Source organism: Gossypium hirsutum, chromosome A09, assembly GCF_007990345.1.
Source record: "Gossypium hirsutum isolate 1008001.06 chromosome A09, Gossypium_hirsutum_v2.1, whole genome shotgun sequence".
Lineage (NCBI taxonomy): Eukaryota > Viridiplantae > Streptophyta > Magnoliopsida > Malvales > Malvaceae > Gossypium > Gossypium hirsutum.
In genome coordinates this window covers 84634692-84653960 of record NC_053432.1, presented here as the reverse complement: position 1 = coordinate 84653960, position 19269 = coordinate 84634692, and the positions used below count along the sequence as shown (strand labels likewise).

Here is a 19269-nt window from a genome sequence, read left to right as displayed (position 1 = left end):
GGTGACTATTTATTTAGTCGATGTTAGAATGATTGAATTAAATTAATTAATCAACTTTTTGATTATTCAATTGAATTGATAAAACGACTAAAGTGGCTAATAACTCGAACACCAAAGAACCGTTGATCGATAAAGCTTCCAAACTTCGACCACCAGTCACCACCATTGTTGATTGGGTCCCTTGGTCGGGAGACTACGTACAAAGAAATATCTTTCCATTCCACCACAATCAAAACAATCACCCATGTTATGTTTGCTAGCTAGCACAAAATATACTGACCACGTACGACTCAGGGTTTTTTTTTTTTTGTATTTATAATAATAATAACTTCCAAAAATTAAGGAAAAAAAAACCATATTCAAGTCGGTCTTAGGATAAATAAAAGATGATATTGACGGAAGAGAAACAGACGGGAAATAAATTAATGGCTACCTGCTCAACATCACTAATCCATTTACATAGAGCGAAATCAGTGTCCAATTTGTCTAAAACCATACACAAAACGATCAAATTTTTATTGAATTTTGTTGTTCTCTATTCCCTAAACTGATTTTCCTTTTTTTTTTAAATCTTCGGCATGTGAAATTGAAAATGTTATCGCACAACCGATAAGTTAAATGAAACGTACTAAAATTTAAGAATAGCAGCACCACTTGAAGGCTTTGAAGCAAACACATAGAGACCAAGGTCATTCTGATTTATCACACCTTTGTCAATCCTAGACTTGTAGAATTGTTCCTGAAAACATAATAAAGTCTTAATGCTTGCCGTTATACACACACACACACACACACACATATATATCCTGGATCTCGTGTCAACTGTGCAAATCTTTTCTTACTGGCTAACTTGATGCTTGCTTAAATATACAAAGCTGGGTTTAAAGCTTGCTCATATTTATATATATACACACGTAAAATCACGTGTATATATATACTAGATTATAGAATATGACATATCCATGATATGGGTGAAAAAAAATATTTATAAAAATTTTGTTTAACATACAAATGAAGGTTTGATTGAAATGGTGAAATTGAAGTTATAAAAATCATGGTGGTCTAGGTTCAAATCCCCATCATAGGGATATTATCTTATAAAAATATAGAAAGATTGAAACATCTTGCTATTTTTTGTAATAATAAGGGGTTTTTAGTCATTTTCTTCCTGACTTGGTGTCAGGAATGACTCGGGACAGTTACAAGCTTAACTAATAGTATAATATGATGCCTTTAAAACGGAAATAAATAGAGAGAGCTTGCACGGAGAGCTATACCTTCAAATTGAGGATGAACTGTGGTACGATACTCTCTTTTACCAAGGCCACGGCACAACCACCCCATCCAGCTCCGGTAAGCCTTGCTCCCATAGCGCCATTGTCTCGGCATACTTTTACAATTTCCTCCAACTCCGGGCAGCTAGTAAAAAATTAAAAAAAGTAAGATAAGTGACACTAACCAGCAGACCATGTGAACTTGCCATCAAAAGAAAATACAGTCACAGTACATAGAAAACCCCCATAAGCAAAACAAGCCAAGCCAATCGATTTTTGCTATAATCACGGAGAATAGTGTTAACAGTAATATAAGATAAAGTTATCTTGTAATTATTGCCTTACAAGACATAAAGTCACGTCAGTCAATATCAGTACTACAAAGAGGACGAGTAATATAGGTCGAAAAAACTTTATCATACATAGAAAGAAGGTAGCAAATCATCCTTTTTTAAGGAGATTTCAGTTATGACCGAAGGAGCAGTGTGACAGATTCATGTTAAACAATAAAAGGGCCACTAAATCGTGCTTTTAACAAGTTTTCAATTACAATCTTACTAACAGTTCAACAGACTCGATGTACATTCTGATAGTTGTACCTGCATTCATAAAGAACACTACAGCTGTGGTGGCTTTCATTCATAAGATTGCCGAGTTTCTTGAGCTTTTCCTCCTCGCTGCACAAATTTATTAATAATCATTAACTATCAGTTATGAAACAACTTCAGCATTCGGACAGAACACAGCCTATTGTTAAAATTTGAAAGTCACCTTAACTTTGATGCCACAGTATCCTTGAAAGCATAAACACGCTTGGCTTCAGAGTAGACATGAGCAGCTCTCTGGAAATTAAGAATCAAGAAATAACTAAAATACTCCATAACTTAACCCAGTATATCAACATGTTTCTAGCGAAAATGTTAAAGATGTATAAAACGGTCTAAAGACCTAAAGTTTCGCATAAAGATGAAGACAATATATCAGGATCACTGGTACTAGTTCCAGTAAGGGAACCGGTAATAAGGAGTGTAAAGAGAAACTAGGGTTTAACCCAATTGGTTTATGCAGCGACCCTTAAGTGGTGGTTTTCCGGTAGGCTTAGGATTCAAATCTTAGCATCTGCAACCCCTTTCTTATTCCCAAGTTACAACCCCCTTCAAAAAAGCGTAATGTGAGTGGTAGCCACCGTGCTACACAAAAGTCCAAAGGCAATTTTTTTGCATTTAGAGAAGCACCTCAAAAAGTCACTATTGATTGAAGAAAATGTATATATTATGGAACATAACTGCAATTAACTTTTTTTTTTTTAAAAAATCATAATTGATAATAATATTAATTTGAAAAAATAAATTCAACTTCAAACAAAAGTACCTGATGCAACTTGAAATGCTTGGCCGCTTTTAGCACATCTAAAGAAGTTGGGTTATCACGCAAGATTGATGGAAGATCCTTCTGAGTAATTTTCTCAACCTCTTGAGCAGTATACGGCTCCTCTTTCAAGAATTCCTGAAGCAAAAGTAAAGTTTGATGTAAGACTGTATAATTTCTAACGAAAAAAGAAATCACCACAATATCATGGCGGTAGAAAATTAAATAATAGAAACCTTGACTGCAAGGACAGGGTCATTAGAACCTTGACCACCAGCAAACTTCACACATAATCCTTCCACATCTGAAAGAGTTTTGACTTTTGATATTGCTTCTTGTGGCTTCATTCCCAGCTTTATACCAAGCACGATCTGAAACGTTGAGCGCATTGTGAGTGTCCAACAAACAAAGACGGTAGAATTAGAAATGCCATGATGCAAGAAACCCCCCAAAAAGTTGTAATTTCAGTAAGGAAATGTAACTTACAGCTGCCAGTCGGCATTCCACAACTCGGTTATTATAATTTGTTGCAGCTGTTACAGCTTTTTGAGATTCTGCCAATGAATGGGCTATCACAAATGTACCACCAGCAGGTAGTTGCACGTCAGTTGCACGAATAGGGTTGAAATCTATTAGCTCAGCAAACCCATTTTTGGCCATAACGGAGATTGCCTGTAATAATTAAACAGGGTAGTAAGTTACAAACGATTTTGAATAATAACAGAGTAAATTTAAATAACTTCAAATTATAATGAGGTAGCATGTTAAGCATCACAGCAACTCAGGAAAATTAAATGTAGGAAAAAGTGAAACCTGGTCCATTCCACCTGACTGTGTTCCAATGTGTTGTTCACAAATACATGTTACTTGGGCAATTTCTTTCTGTTTAAGACGCAGATATTAGTATTTCAAATTTTGACTTGTGGTTACCAATGCAAAGATATAATACCTTTGGGAAGTTAACACCAACAGCAGCCATAATAGCAATTGCAGCTGAGCAAACCAAAGCTGCAGAGCTTGATAGACCAGAACCTGAAACAAAAAAGATGATCCAATTTCTATAAAGAAACAAACTACCACCACGTAAAGCTAAATTTTTATTCAATTACCATCAAAGTTATGCAAGTGGAGCAAAAGAATACCTGTAGGAACTGTTCCATCAACAAGGACATCAAGGCCCACTGGCTTACCTACATTCACTCCTTTTGACTTGGCATATTCATAAAAACCCTTATACCTGCATAACATGGATGGACAATACCATTTTGAAGGGATCCATTGCAATACAAGAATAGTCAATATATATGTCACTCTGAAGTGTCTTCACATACTTGGGAAAAGGATAGAAACATCAATAGATTGTATTGACTGTCATTGTCAAATAGAAAACATATACAGGGAAAAGAAGAATTTAATATCTCACCCACAAATGAAGTAATGGCCCCATTTATGATTCTTCAAGTCAATTTCCTGCACAATAAACAATACCAGGCATTTTAACTCAAATGAAGAGCAATCCTTAAGCCAACAAACCAACACAAAGAAGGAAGTCAGCATTTTTTTTAATGCTATAGAAACTAATGCAATCAGGGAATGGTAGTTAAATAGGTAAACTTGCAGATGAACATTTAACAAGTAACCTAATCAACTGGATAACTATAAGAAGAAAACGAAAAGGTTAGAACATTGCTAAAGTTACCTGTTTAGGATCAGCAGGATAAGTACAGGTAGCATACTTATCATTGACATTAGCAATTTTTAGAAGCTTTTCAGCCTCCCCTTCTTTGTGCTTTCGGATTGCCACAATCGTGTCTTGCCTGATTGCCATAGGCAACACTGAGTATCCTTCATAGTCAATGTGTTCTCCAATTAAGTTCACTCTCCCTACACATAAATAGCCATTAGTTGATCAAACGATTAAAAAATAACCACTTTTCACAATTAAAACAGTCAAACCACTCACAAGAGGAAGTGAAAAATCACCATCTTCCTATTTTAATTAATTGTTTTGATTAGCCAATCAATGTAGCCTATTTTTCTCAAAACATTTCTCAACAAACAACTAGAAATTTTTCTAAGGTAGATTTCAGAACTTGAATTTCAAAAATAGTGCAAATTGTGTGATAAAACACATAAATATGACAATCATGATTAGTTCTCAAATCTATGCATTTGTTGGGTGCTTATTTACCATGTGAAATTTGAAATTACTAAGGATATCTGTGAATCTGAAATTTATGTTTTTATATCTTAAATATATAATCACACTAAATCTCAACTAATTTAAGTATACATTTTTTTCTCCTCACGATTTATAGAGTAATTGAAATCTAAACTCAAATGTCTCAAATTCATGTTCTTAATCGTACTAACTGAATTCGGAATATATAATCATGCTAAAACTCAACTAATTTAAATATGCATTTTACTCCCCTCACGATTTATAGAGTAATTGAAAACTAAACTCAAAGCTTTCAAGTTCCTGTTCTTAATCATACTATATAAATTCGAAATATATAATCAAACAGAAACTTGAATAATTTAAGTAAACATTTTATTCTCCTCGTGACTTATAGAGTAACTGAAATCCAAACTCAAATGTTTCAAGTTCATATTCTTAATCATACTAACTATAGATTTTACTCTTCTCACGATTTATAGAGTACTTGAAATCTAAACTCAGAGCTTTCAAGTTCATGTTCTTAATCATGCTAATTGAATTCGAAATATGTAATCATACTGAAACTCAACTAATTTTAAGTAGAAATTTCATTCTCCTCGAGATTTATAGGTAATTGAAATCTAAACTCAAATCTTTCAAATTCACGTTCTTAATCATACTAATTGAATTCGAGATATATAATCATACTGAAACTCAACTAATTTTAAGTATAAATTCCATTCTCCTCACGATTTATATAGTAATTGAAACCTAAATCCAAATTTTCAAGTTCACGTTCTTAAACATAACATTAGAATTTAACACACACACACACACACACAAAAAAAAAAAAAAGGAAACAGTCTTTCATCCAAAAAAATCAAAGTCAATTTTCCAGCTTATCGCTCAGCAACAGCGAGAACATAGAAAAGCAAACCTGGAGATCGAGCGAAGACATCGGGAGGATGACCAAAGACTTTGACAAACTTGGACTTCAATTGATCGAACCTAAGCTGAGCTTCTTCCAGCTGAGATCCTTCGCCGTAGACCAGTTCTAGTGAAGAGTAAACCGGAACCGGAAGGTCTTCGTGCTTTGCCATTGCTCTCTTTGCCTCTCTTCCGGTCACTGTAGCCTGCAATTTTTTTTTGAGTGATTGATTCCCTTGCGAATAAAACACACCGAATCAAAATCTAAATAATTTCGAATCGATTGGTCCTTTTTAATAATAATCGCTCTTTTATTTATTTATTTTATTTAAAGCCATATTTTACGTGGCAGATATCCATAACGAGAGGCATCTCTACTAATTAAAATATGTCTAATTCTAAATTTCATCCCTTTATTTATAAAATTGAGAAATTAATCCCTCTAATTTGATTTGTCATAGTTTGATCCTCTTACTTTACCAAAAAAAAAAAAGTAAATCCAGTTATTGATAAACTCAGACAATTGATTTTTGTTACTTGATTACATACAAATTGTTGAATTGTTAATTTATTTTGCAACTCAATAATTTAATAACAAAATTTAATAGTGGTACTCAATTGGATTATTTTTTTAATTTGGTAAAATAAGAGGATTGAATTCTAATAAATTAAAGTAAAGAGATTATCTTGTCGATTTTCATAAATAAAGTGATGAAATTCATAAGTATACCATTAAAATAAAACAAATATATATGTATATATCTAAAATTTTGAATCAATCCAATATCTCAATCATGTTTATCCTTAAAATTATTTTATCAATCTTTTATATTTAAAATAATAGTAATTAGATACTTTTGAAATATTAATATATAAAAATATATTTTGTTGATTGAATTTATCTTTTATGATTGTAAAAATTAGAAAGACATGAATTCTAGCACATTTAAACATGTATAAAAATGGAAATTTGAATTTTCTTTAAGTGTTTTGCTACTAAACAAAAAGCTAAAATTTATTAGAGAGAATATTGTGCTTCTATAATAATTGAAAGATGGGTTATAAAAATGAAGGAAGACCGTCAAATGAAAAGTTAATTAAGTGTTGGCTTTGTTTGAGTAATAATTAAGGTTTTATTTGAACCATAAAAATGTAGTTTATTTTAACAAAATGATAAATTCTAGACGTTTTTAGAATAGTTTAGCAAAAAGTATAATCATAATGAGAAAGACAAAATTAGTGTCGTGGGCCATTTTGATCGAGTTTAATATGATTTTAATATAGTTAATTAAGTCATGTTGAGAGAAAGGATTTAAATATTGATATATAGATATGAACTAACAAAATAAATTCAATGGGTCAAAGGGTTGTCACTCTAGTTTCTTTTTTTTCTTTCCATTCAAAGGGTCAAAACGTATTTAGAAGAAAAATAGCAATAGATCCTATTAGCAATGCGAAAACATTGTAGCAACAATAAATAACGGAGGACAAAATCCATGTTCTCCAAAATATATATAGCTTGAGTCTTGACCCTTAAAATATAAATGGGTTCTGGTTTGGGTCTCAAGTGACCAAATAAACGGGCATGGAAGAGGTGGAAAACCTTTGTTGGGGCTCTATGCTAAGTTCCCTAAGATTAAGATATGGAATCTCTAAGTCCTCTTTTCTTGTAGGTGTCAAAGTTCCAGCTAAGGGACCCAAATATGGTCGGCTCGAGGTGGTTCTATAAGGCATGGTTGAACTGCTTTGGCTCTCATTTATGCAAACAGATTCGGACATTGAAGACTTGAAAGCTCGAGCCTTAACCCAATGACATTTGGTAGCGACGGGATTGCATCGGCAGTTGTTTAGGGTTCATGAAAGAAAGGTTTTGCTTTTGTTTAGAATGACTTTTGACTTAGGTAACATTGACCTGAAATACACGTCTACAATTATCATCGGCGTTAGATTTCCGTCACTTTTTAATTGAAGATAACGATTTAATGATTAAAATGTAATAAATGACTATTTTATTACAATTAAAGTTTAGTGACTAAAAATAATTTAAATCATGATTATTTTTATAATTTACCATTTATATTTTAATTTGATATTATTAAAAAATTTATTTCAACGTGATTAGTCGTAATGGGTATTTTGAAAAAAAAAACTCATCTATTTAATAGCAATAATTAATGGTGTATTATAAAAAAATAGAAAAATCAAATTATATCATACTAAAATATAAATACTAATTTTAAAATTTAAATATAGTAGGTTGGCTATAATCATAATTTAACATTAAACTATCTATACATAATACGATGGTTTTGCCATTTGATTTAATAAAAATATAATTAGAAATTTTATTTTAAATTAAATTTTTAAATAATGAATAAATCATTTAAATCATTATAATTGTTTTAAAAAAACCTTAAAATTTTAATAAATATTTAATATCTAATTATAATATAATTAAATTATATAAAAAAAATTAAAACCCAACATTCCAGTGTATAACTGTATAAGAATGATTAAAAGTAATTTGTTCTTATAAAAATTATTGGAGTATGCTTGATTAATACTAGTTTATTTTCAAATGGGCAGTCCAATAATAATCCAAGATTGAAGTGGGCTTTATTAGTACCCAAAACTCAATTTTGATGATTTATGCATGTATCATATAGGTTAATTATTCAAATAAAAAAATTTCACAAACTAATTTAAAATATAATTGTATGAGCCCATTTTGCCCGGGCCCAGTGCAAAACAAAAACAAAATAAAAATAAAACATAAACCAAATACATTGCAGCCCAAATTTCATATGGCCCAAACTACCCAAAATTAACCCTAAACCCAAACCAATACCAAAACCCTAGCCCAACTATTCCAAAATTTTTCAGCAATCAACCTTCAGCCGCAACTCAGCCCCCCAGGTGTGCTACCGAACCTCTAGGCCAACCATTGGCCACCTTGCGCACTACCACCGTCGCACGCCCCACGCATGCCCCTCTCCTCCATGCGTCTGACACCCCCACCACCAACACCGGCCATACCCTGCAAACACAAACAACAAAAAAGGCAGCCACAACAGAGGAATAAGAGCATTTTTTATTGTTATTGTAATCGATTATAAAACGGAAGGGAGAAATTTTGAAATGAGAGGACGGATGGTATTTTGGAAAAGGGGGGATTTTTTCTTTGTAAAAACGCATATCAGAGAAAAAATTACAAAACAAAAGGTTGTTGTTTTCTTCTTTTTTTTTTCTTTGATTCATCTATTTATTTTATTTATCTTTTTTAAAGAAAAACTATTAATAAAGAGGATAAAAAAGGGAAAGGAAAACTCACCTGAATCGGCCCCTGAAGCCGTTGTCGTCGTCGACCCTTCGCCGTCGTCGGACGCGAGTTTAGGAAGGGGCGGAGACTTTCCGTTTTCCCCTCGTTTCACCGTTTCAGAGCCTTGGTCTCTGAACGCACTCCAAAGCGCTGGTGGGAGACGCCCTCGCATGGCTCCGGCCACCGGGCAGTAGGGAGGCGTGACGGCGGCGGGGCTTCTAGCCTTAGAACCCTAGCAGAAAAGGGATTCTCCCTTTTATTTTTTGCTTTTTTTTGTGATATTCGCAGCAAAATGAAACTGCAGAAAGAAGTAATTTTTTTATGCTTTATCTTAATTGAAACGGCGCCGTTTGAGGAAGGGAGACCCGCGCATTGCCCTAATGGGTAATTTGCGCACTTGGTCCCTCCATCTTGCGCTTGAAGCGCAATCTGACCTTTCATTTTTTTTTGATTTGGGTTGCAAATTTTGATTCCGTTTCAATCTGGTCTATAGACCATGCGCAGTCCCTCACCGCGTTTAGGGCTGTGGAATATTTCCCTATAGGTCCCTCACTCTTTGAGCGCGTCCCAATTCGGTCCCGAACTACCCTCTTTTATTTATTTACAGTTTGGACCCCAAATTTTGGTTTGATTTTAATTTCATCCTTTAGTTCATTTAATTTATTTATTTATTTTTAAAAAAAAAGGAAAAGGGGAGTTCCTTTATTATTTATTTTAAGTTATATATATATGTGTATATTTTATTTACCTAATATTTTTCTTATTATTTGTATTACTTGATTTAAGTCATTATATATACATACATGTTTTAAATACACATACACGTACATATTTTTCTATAATTTATATATATACATACTCATATACATTTCTTACTATATCTTATAATTTATATATATATGTACATATTCTTTATTCATTTTAAATATATATCTTTTATATTCTATGTTTTCTACATGCATATATATATACTTATATATTTACATATTTTAATTCACATACTTATAAATGTATGTACATACTTACGTTATTTTATTTTTTTTATAATATACACATTTATATCTTTTGTTGTCTTTATGTAATATATATACACATATATATACGTATAGACATACATATTTTCATTATATATATATACCTATATAGTTTTTTTTTTGTATTTTAAATTCTTTTTCATACATACGTTTTTAAAATTTTTATAATTTTATTCATTTCTTCATTATTATTATTGTTTTGCTTTATGTTTATTTATTTATTTATGTGTCCATTATTATTTTTTAAAAAAAATGTTTTAGTTTTTTTTTATTTTGTTTATTTACTTGTTATTGTATATAATTGATTTTTCATATATTTATTTTTGTTATTTTCGCTCGTATTATTTTTACTCGCATTATCATAATTGTTATTCCGTCACATCAATTTTTACCCAAATTCGTAAAAAAGGGAAAATTTTGGAAATAAAAGCAATACTCGGTACTTGGGATCTTCGAGAGAATTGGGCCCTAACGTGCTGGGTTTTAATTTTCTGTTGAATCTAAATACTCAAGAATGCTCTTTAATAAAAAACATAAATAAAAACTCATTATCGGGATTTCAATATGTTATGTCCTAACGCATTGGATATGACACGTGGTTTTCTCGATATGAGGATTTTTCGAAAGATAAGGCAATATTTCGTATTTAGAAAATTCGAGAAATCGTGCCCTAACTTACTGAGCTTCGATTTTTCTCGTTGATTCTAAGTAATCGAATATCCTTTTAAAATTAAAATAAATGAGGTTTAAACAAAAAATAAAGGCAAGCTTACTCTCGAAAATACGATGTGTTGTATCCTAACTTACTGGATGTGGCATCTTGTTACTTCGAGATAAGAAGGCATTTTCCATTTTGATTTATTCGAGTAAATTTTAAAATAACACAATATAAAGAGGGATCGTATTTTTAAATTCTTTTCGAGTTTTTATTTTCGACATCAAGACATTAAGTAATCAACTAGGTACCAATTTTGGGCGTATCGAGGGTGCTAATCCTTCCTCGTGCGTAACCGACTCCCGAACTCATTTTTCTAAATTTCGTAGACCAAAATCATTGTTTTAATAAAAATTAAATCGTTTATTAAAAACAACCACTTTTCGAGGTGACCCGATCACACCTCATCAAAAAGGATTGGTGGCGACTCCCATTTTTCGTTTTATTTTCAAAATCTAAGTCGACCCCGTTTTCATCCAAAAAAATGGTGTCAACAATAATTATACATCTCTAGTCAAACAACATTTTATACTTACTTAGAGTTTTTTTTTACTCACAATGTATTAAATTTTTATTATCTTTATAATATATCGCATGTATTACGTATTTTACCTGAGTCATATATGTATTTTATATTTTTGTATCTTTATTGCTTGGTGTAACTTTAAGAATAAACGTGATAGAGGTTGGTTGAACCGTGAATCCACTACACCAAAACAGGTTTTTAGCGGCGTTTTTTTAGGCCTTTAGCGGCGCTTTTTAGTGCCACTAAAGGCATTTGCGGCGCTTCCACAAGCGCCGCAAAAAATGCCGCTAACGAAAACGTCGCTAACGTTTGCAGCGTTTACAGAAATAAGCGCCGCTAAAGGTCATGTTCTTTAACGGCGCTTAAAAACAAAACGCCGCTAAAGAACATGTTCTTTAGCGGCGCTTTACTCATAAACGCCGCTAAAGAACATGATCTTTAGCAGCGCTTTTATCACAAACGCCACTAAAGAACATGATCTTTAGTGGCGCTTTCATCACAAACGCCACTAAAGAACATGATCTTTAGCGGCGCTTTTATCACAAACGCCACTAAAAGTACGATTCTTTAGCAACATTTATGGAAAAACGCCGCTAATTTTGGCAAATTTGTATCATCCGATTTTTCATCCATATACAATCCTTCTTGTAACATAAAATCCAACCAAAAACGACAAATTTAAATGATACTTCAAATTCAATGAAAGATATATGATATAAATTGATAACTGAATTATATAATTCAAAATATTATTACAATAATATTAAAATTAACAATGTTAAAAATATTCTTACAATAACTAAGTTACTAAAACACACTAAAATGTTTACACAATCATCTCCTACAAACAGGTGCAGCACTAACCACAAGAAAAAAAGAAGAAAAATACACAAATCCAGAAACAACAGTTTTTGACAATCACTTTTTCAGGAGTAATACCAAAAAAAAAAAACCCCCAGGTTTCAACAAAAATGACACATTACTTAGAAGTCTCCTTTGCTTTATCTTCAGTTTCAAATCTTAACTGCAAATAGAAGAATAGAAATGCATTTCAGATTCATCATATTTGTTCACATGACAAATCAAAACCCAATGTCCATAACTTAAACTACACAAAATACCAGCAAATGCTGCAAGCAACTGACTAGATCAGCCTGAATGTCCTTCTCTTGCAATAGGGTTTCCAAATTATCCTGTCAAATGAATGTGCTGTCAAGGGCAGGAGAAGAGAAAAGCATTGAATAGATTCAACCTTTTTAAAAGTTAAAGGCTAAACTGCCACTTTTACCAGAATATTTTTCTCTATTTTCATAAAATAAATAACTTAGAGAACATTTTTCTGCATCAGCTCCGCCGCAGCAATACAAGTCGCAGACCTTCAATATTCACAAAAAGGAGTTAAAATATGAAAAATAAAATATACCCATTTGCAAATAGGAAGTAAGGAAGTGAGAGAACCAAATATTTCAATCCTTCCCAGAATTCAAATCTTTCAATAACATGACAACAGAAGGAGACAACCAAATCTAATTCAAAAGAGAACTCCACATAAGCCAACCTAATCTTTCAATCCTTCCCAGAATTCCTCATCTTTAGAGTAAATATTTCGGGAAAAGTTTACATACTTGAGAAATAGAAAAACAAAATTATGCACCCAAAAAAATTGAAAAAAAACATTATAAGAAAACAGCAATAAAGTGGATACAATTAGGGATTCACCAAGAGATTTCACATCAGATTGCTCAGATAAATGTAAATCTGCTAATTTGGCAATCAGTTCCCTCCGGCCTTCTACCACCTGCAATGTACAATAATTTTCTTTTCCATTTCAAATTTCTCAGGAACCAAAAAAACCATTACCATTTCCATAACTACAAACCCTCAACTATTACCATAGATAACTTCTTGAATCGCTAAAGAATATCCAAAAAAGATGGAAATGTAATGAAATGGAAAGTAAATTTTCAACAACAATAATAATAAAAGCTTACCTCTGAAATTTTTATGGCTTCTATGAGCTTCTGCAACTCGCTGCTGTAACTTGAGTTCTCCATCGCTAGTCTTTTCTTCTCTTTTCTTTTTCAAACCACATTCACAAAGGAAATCATTCAATGTTAAAAATTAACTCAATTTATGTCATTAATCCCTGTACTATGCATAAATTGCAAATTTAATTTAGCTACTTTTAAAATTTTGAATTCCAAAAAACATATGTTAAATTATAGAAACTAAAATAATACTAAAAATATAAAACTAAAAATAATCAAACTGAAAGATGCTTGGATATTCATCATATATGTATCTTTACTGCCCAAGATTGAAAGATGCTTGGATATTCATTTCAGGCTTTAAAAAGGTTCAGATATGGCTCAAAATATGTGCTCGGTTTTCACTTTTTCTGAAGTTGTCCCCAGATGCAATTGCATTCATCAACAAGATCAAGCAAAGAGGATAGTCATCTTACCATCCACAGCATCATGAGAAGTAGGAGTCTGTCCACTATGGCTAATCCAAAACCCAAGTCGCTCTTCTGCAATATCATCTTCCATGCCATACACTTTGGCTCTTCTCCAGAAATACGTTAACCAAGCCTATAACAGTTACAATTTATAAGCACAAGAGGAGGAGAATAACTCAACACAAATTGTAGAAATCAAGTTAGGTCCTATAAATAATGGTAATAAAGAGCATTTACATGAGGGTCTGAATTGACTTGCAGGAAAGTAGCTTTCCATTGTCTGACAACCAATGACAAATGCAGAATGCTCCAGTTTTGTAGGATAATCCAATCTATAAGAGAAGCAAAGAATTGTTAAGAACACTTACAGCTGTTTCTGACACCACGTCTGCAGAATGCTCCAGTTTTGCAGGATAATTCAAGTCTTCGTTAATCGGGATATAATTTGCAATCTAAGTATTCAAGAAGACAATATGTTCAGTGTTGGGATGTCTGGTATTAACTCAGACAGGCACATTCAGAAAGCACAATACAGTTTCTCCCAACATGGTAAACATGAAGTGCAACTGTATGCAATTTTATTTTTAAATCTCAAAAGATTGACAACTAAAATAATTTGTTCTTTCAAAAACAGAGAATAAAGTCACAAACATATACATGAAAGCACACATAAGCAATAACAAACCTCATCATGGATATATGTTCGAGCACGAAAAGTCAAGCGTTCATGAATGTCTGCCAAAATTCTTTCTAATGATGGGCGTAACCCTGCCAATGACTCACTCTTTCTACTAAGTTGTTCTCCCAAGACTTCAACTTTGAGAATATCAACCATTTCACAAAGAAAATCAACATTTGCTTGTACAACGTTAACCAAGTCGCCTATGCCTGCCTAATGCCTGTACAACAGCATCCTCAACCTGAAAGCAGTATTGAGCGTGAAATTAAAAAAGAAAAAAGAAAAACGAAGTGGTACTCCAAAAAGTGCAGATGAAACACATAAGTAATAATAAAATAGAAGTTCATATAAATACAGAATGGAGGGAAAGAAGTATTACTGCTACTAAAATTTTTAGAAGTTAATGCGCAAGGCATAAACCATCATAGAGGTGGCACACAAATTTTTAAAAAGGGATGTAGAACATCCAGGAAAAGTATACCAAATTAATATTTAATTTTGCTTAAAAAAAGCAACCTTCAAAGATGCTAATTCCCTAAGGCCCATTTCAACTGAAAGCATACTCTCAATATTTCCTTCTCCAGTCAGATCATTCAGATCCCGGACAATTTTACTCCGGTCTGAATGTCCACCACCTGTAACAGTTCTAAAATTTAATAGGTCAAAATAATATATATTAAAAAGAAAGAGGGATTAAACGGGATGTAGTCAGAAAATGAACTAGCCTTTATCCCATGCCTCCTTTTTAGCCTTTTGTCCAGCTGAGACAACAACTTCAAATAGAAGAGGAGCCAATGCCGACCAATATTCATGCTTTGACACTGCTATATCTGCACATATGCCTGGAAAATCCAGTAGCAATTGCAGAAAAAGCAAATCCTATCAGGTTAATAAACAATAAAATGCAAACTCCATCACCAAGGGAACAAAATAAAAAGGCTAAGCATTACTGGGGAATCGGTTTCTAGGGAATCGATTTAGGGAGATTTCTGGGGATGGGGGGAATCGAAAAAAGAAGGGGGAAAAAAGAATATTTCATTTAAAATGCAAATAGAGGGAGAGAGGGGAAGATGGTGATGAAGACGGTGGCAGAAGAGAGAAACACTCAGGTGTTTTGAGGATACCAATTTTAGGGGGGAAACTTTAGGGGTTTCAGGGGGAAATTTTGGGATAAAAACGCGTAAAAATTTTGGGAAATTTTTTATAAATTGATTTATTTTTTACGGCGTTTTTATAGAAAACGCCGCTATTTCTTACCTTTAGCGGCGCTTTATAAGAAGCGCCACAAAATTTTTTTATTTTGAACAAAACGACGCCGTTTTGCTATTCTAAATTTTTTTTATTTTTTATAAATTGATTTATTTTTTGCGGCGTTTTTATAGAAAACGCCGCTATTGATTACCTTTAGCGGCGCTTCTTATAAAGCGCCGCAAAATTTTTTCATTTTGAACAAAACGACGCCGTTTTGCTATTTTAAATTTTTTTTTATTTTTTTATAAATTGATTTATTTTTTGCGGCGTTTTTATAGAAAACGCCGCTATTGCTTACCTTTAGCGGCGCTTTATAAGAAGCGCCGCAAAATTTTTTCATTTTGAACAAAACGACGACGTTTTGCTATTCTAAATTTTTTTTTTTATAAATTGATTTATTTTTTGCGGCGTTTTCTATAAAAAACGCCGCTATTGCTTACCTTTAGCGGCGCTTCTTATAAAGCGCCGCAAAAATTTTTCATTTTAAACAAAACGACGCCGTTTTGCTTTGCGGCGTTTTCTATAAAAAGCGCCGCTATTGCTTACCTTTAGCGGCGCTTCTTATAAAGCGCCGTAAATTTTTTCATTTTGAACAAAACGACGCCATTTTGCTATTATAAATTTTTTTTATTTTTTATAAATTGATTTATTTTTTGCGGCGTTTTTATAGAAAACGCCGCTATTGCTTACCTTTAGCGACGCTTCTTATAAAGCGCCGCAAAATTTTTTCATTTTGAACAAAACGACGCCGTTTTGCTATTCTAAATTTTTTTTATTTTTTTATAAATTGATTTATTTTTTGCGGCGTTTTCTATAAAAAAACGCCGCTATTGCTTACCTTTAGCGGCGCTTCTTATAAAGCGCCGCAAATTTTTTCATTTTGAACAAAACGACGCCGTTTTGCTATTATAAATTTTTTTTTATTTTTTTATAAATTGATTTATTTTTTGCGGCATTTTTATAGAAAACGCCGCTATTGCTTACCTTTAGCGGCGCTTCTTATAATGCGCCGCAATTTTTTTTCATTTTGAACAAAACGGCGCCGTTTTGCTATTATAAATTTTTTTTATTTTTTTATAAGTTGATTTATTTTTTGCGGCGTTTTTTAAGCTATTTCATTTTGAACAAAATGACACCGTTTTGCTATGCTAAAAATTTTTTATTTTATTTTTTATAAATTGATTTTTTATAAAATAAAATAAAAAGTACTCTCAAAATAAATATTGTATATTTTAATAAGAAAACAAATGATAAAATGGTTGTAATTAATTATTAAGTTAGAATTATCTAAATTAAATAATTGCCTATATATCCATATCATTTTTATTTTTGTATTTTTTTCTTATAATTTGGTCCTCTCCAAAATAAATAATTATACATAAATATTCATATCAATCTATTACTTTTTTAAACTTATTTATTAATTCTATTTAAACTAATTTAAATATATCAAATAGTTTAGATTACATTTTTTTAAATATAAAAGCATTAATTTATTATTATTATCTATTTTACAATTATATAAGAAAATATTTAAAATATAAATTAAAAAAATAATTAATATAAACTCAAAATCTTAACTCGACCCCTGAATCCCTAAACCTTAAATCCCTAACTCTTAACCCCTAACATCTAACCCCTAAACCCCTAACCCTAAACCTTAAATCTCAACCCTTAAACCATAATCCCTAATTCATAACCCCTAAATCCATACTCCCTAAACCTTAAAATATGAACTCCTAAATCGGCTTTAAATCTTAAATTAATCATATACCCTAAACTAAAAACCCTAAACAAATTTATTATTATCTCTTTTACAATTATATAGGAACATATTTAAAATATAAATTAAAAAATAATTAATCTAAACCCAAAACTCTAACTCGACCCCTGAATCCCTAACTTTTAATCTCTAAACCCCTAAACCTTAAATCCCAACCCCTAATCCATAATCCCTAAACTCATACTCCCTAAACCATAAAATATGAACTCCTAAATCGGCCTTAAATCTTAAATAAATCATATACCCTAAACCAAAAACCCTAAACAATTTTATTATTATCTCTTTTACAATTATTTTAAATAATAATATTTTAAATTTTCCATGTGTTTTATTTCAAATTATTTCTACATGTCATAATTTTTTCTGAAGATTTTAAATATTCAATTAGAAATAAATTGAATTTTATTTAATATGAATAAACCAATTAAGATAAAAAAAATTTAGCGGCGCTTTTCAAAAAACGCCGCAAAATCCCCGAAAGCTCAGAAAACGGCGTCGTTGAGCTTAGGTTTTTTTGCGGCGCTTTTCCAAAAATGCCGCTAAAGCCCTGGGCATTAGCGGCGCTTTACCAAAAACGCCGCTAAAGTCCTAGGCATTAGCGGCGCTTCCTTAAAAACGCCGCTAAATCCCCGAAAGCTTAAAAAACGGCGTCGTTGGGCTTAGGTTTTTTTGCGGCGCTTTCCCAAAAATGCCGCTAAAACCCCGAGCATTAGCGGTGCTTTCTTAAAAATGCCGCTAAATCCCCGAAAGCTCAGAAAACGACGTCGTTGGGCTTAGGTTTTTTTGCGGCGCTTCCCAAAAATGCCGCTAAAGCCTTGAGCATTAGCGGCGCTTTCTTATAAACGCCTCTAAATCCCCGAAAGCTCGAGAAACGACGTCGTTGGGCTTAGGTTTTTTGCGGCGCTTTCTCAAATACGCCGCTAATGCTTATTTTTAGTGGCGTTTTCCGTAATGCGCCGCTAATGATCGATCATTAGTGGCGTTTTTTATCCAAACGCCGCTAAAAACGCCGCTAAAAGCCTGTTTTGGTGTAGTGATCATTTTATCTTAATCTTTTTCACTTTCGTACGGATATCGAAAATATTAATATTTAAAGTAAATTATATCTAAAGTCATTAAACTATTAGTAAGTTTATATTTTAATCATTTAGCTTCAAAATGTTATAAAACAGTCACTAAATTATTTGAAAATTTTTATTTAAATCACTAGACTATTAAATTTAAAAAAGAAAAAAGAAAGTCCAATTAACAAATTTTAAATAACAATTCAATAATCAATATAATAAATCACTACTCATCGATGAGTAAAAAAACATAATATATACAAATTCATAACTTATTCATGAAGTATATGTAAAATATTCACATATATAAGACTATTAATTGTATGAAGCCAGCTGTTGTAGCGTATGGAAAAATCTATTCTTCCCAATAGTATGGCTCCCACTATAGGAGATAAAATGAAAGATATACTGGTAAGACCATTTGGAAAAAAATAAAAGTTTATGCAGTCTTTAAATATATGATTTTAAAATTATTAAACATTATATGGCCATATATATATATAAGCATAGCTGGTCAGCATGTTAAGAGACATCCTAGTGTAAATTTCCCCAAGTATATGATTCTTCAATAAATTATTAGTGAAATAAAAATAATAATAATTTTATTTAAATATATACTCAAAATTTAAGAGAAATATGAATTTCTAAACCTTAAACTTACGATGTACTCTAAAATTTTAAATCTTAAATTATAAATTTTAAATTAAAAT

At 31.9% G+C, this 19269-nt stretch overlaps 1 protein-coding gene and 3 long non-coding RNA genes across 4 annotated transcripts; 1 reads left to right on the top strand and 3 right to left on the bottom strand.

Moving 5' to 3' along the window:
- Nucleotides 1-392: 392 nt before the first annotated feature.
- LOC107935097 (galactokinase) lies at nucleotides 393-6015 on the bottom strand. The gene is made up of 13 exons (XM_041077350.1): nucleotides 5741-6015; nucleotides 4342-4526; nucleotides 4066-4112; nucleotides 3785-3879; nucleotides 3592-3674; nucleotides 3456-3524; nucleotides 3129-3314; nucleotides 2879-3013; nucleotides 2646-2780; nucleotides 2046-2116; nucleotides 1874-1951; nucleotides 1278-1419; nucleotides 393-739 (listed from the first exon to the last, which is right to left on the bottom strand). The coding sequence occupies exons 1-13, from the start codon at nucleotides 5901-5903 to the stop codon at nucleotides 629-631; spliced, it is 1500 nt and encodes a 499-aa protein (XP_040933284.1). The 5' UTR covers nucleotides 5904-6015; the 3' UTR covers nucleotides 393-628.
- A 1270-nt stretch (nucleotides 6016-7285) lies between these two features.
- LOC121206428 (uncharacterized) lies at nucleotides 7286-7781 on the top strand. Its single transcript, XR_005901483.1, has 2 exons — nucleotides 7286-7324; nucleotides 7404-7781. It is a non-coding gene; the product is annotated as an uncharacterized lncRNA (long non-coding RNA).
- A 4855-nt stretch (nucleotides 7782-12636) lies between these two features.
- LOC107925382 (uncharacterized) lies at nucleotides 12637-13871 on the bottom strand. The gene is made up of 4 exons (XR_005901481.1): nucleotides 13789-13871; nucleotides 13316-13400; nucleotides 13044-13122; nucleotides 12637-12700 (listed from the first exon to the last, which is right to left on the bottom strand). It is a non-coding gene; the product is annotated as an uncharacterized lncRNA (long non-coding RNA).
- Nucleotides 13872-13876: 5 nt separating this feature from the next.
- On the bottom strand, nucleotides 13877-14395 carry LOC121203524 (uncharacterized). The gene is made up of 3 exons (XR_005901480.1): nucleotides 14151-14395; nucleotides 14020-14062; nucleotides 13877-13915 (listed from the first exon to the last, which is right to left on the bottom strand). It is a non-coding gene; the product is annotated as an uncharacterized lncRNA (long non-coding RNA).
- Between the last annotated feature and the right edge of the window lie 4874 nt (nucleotides 14396-19269).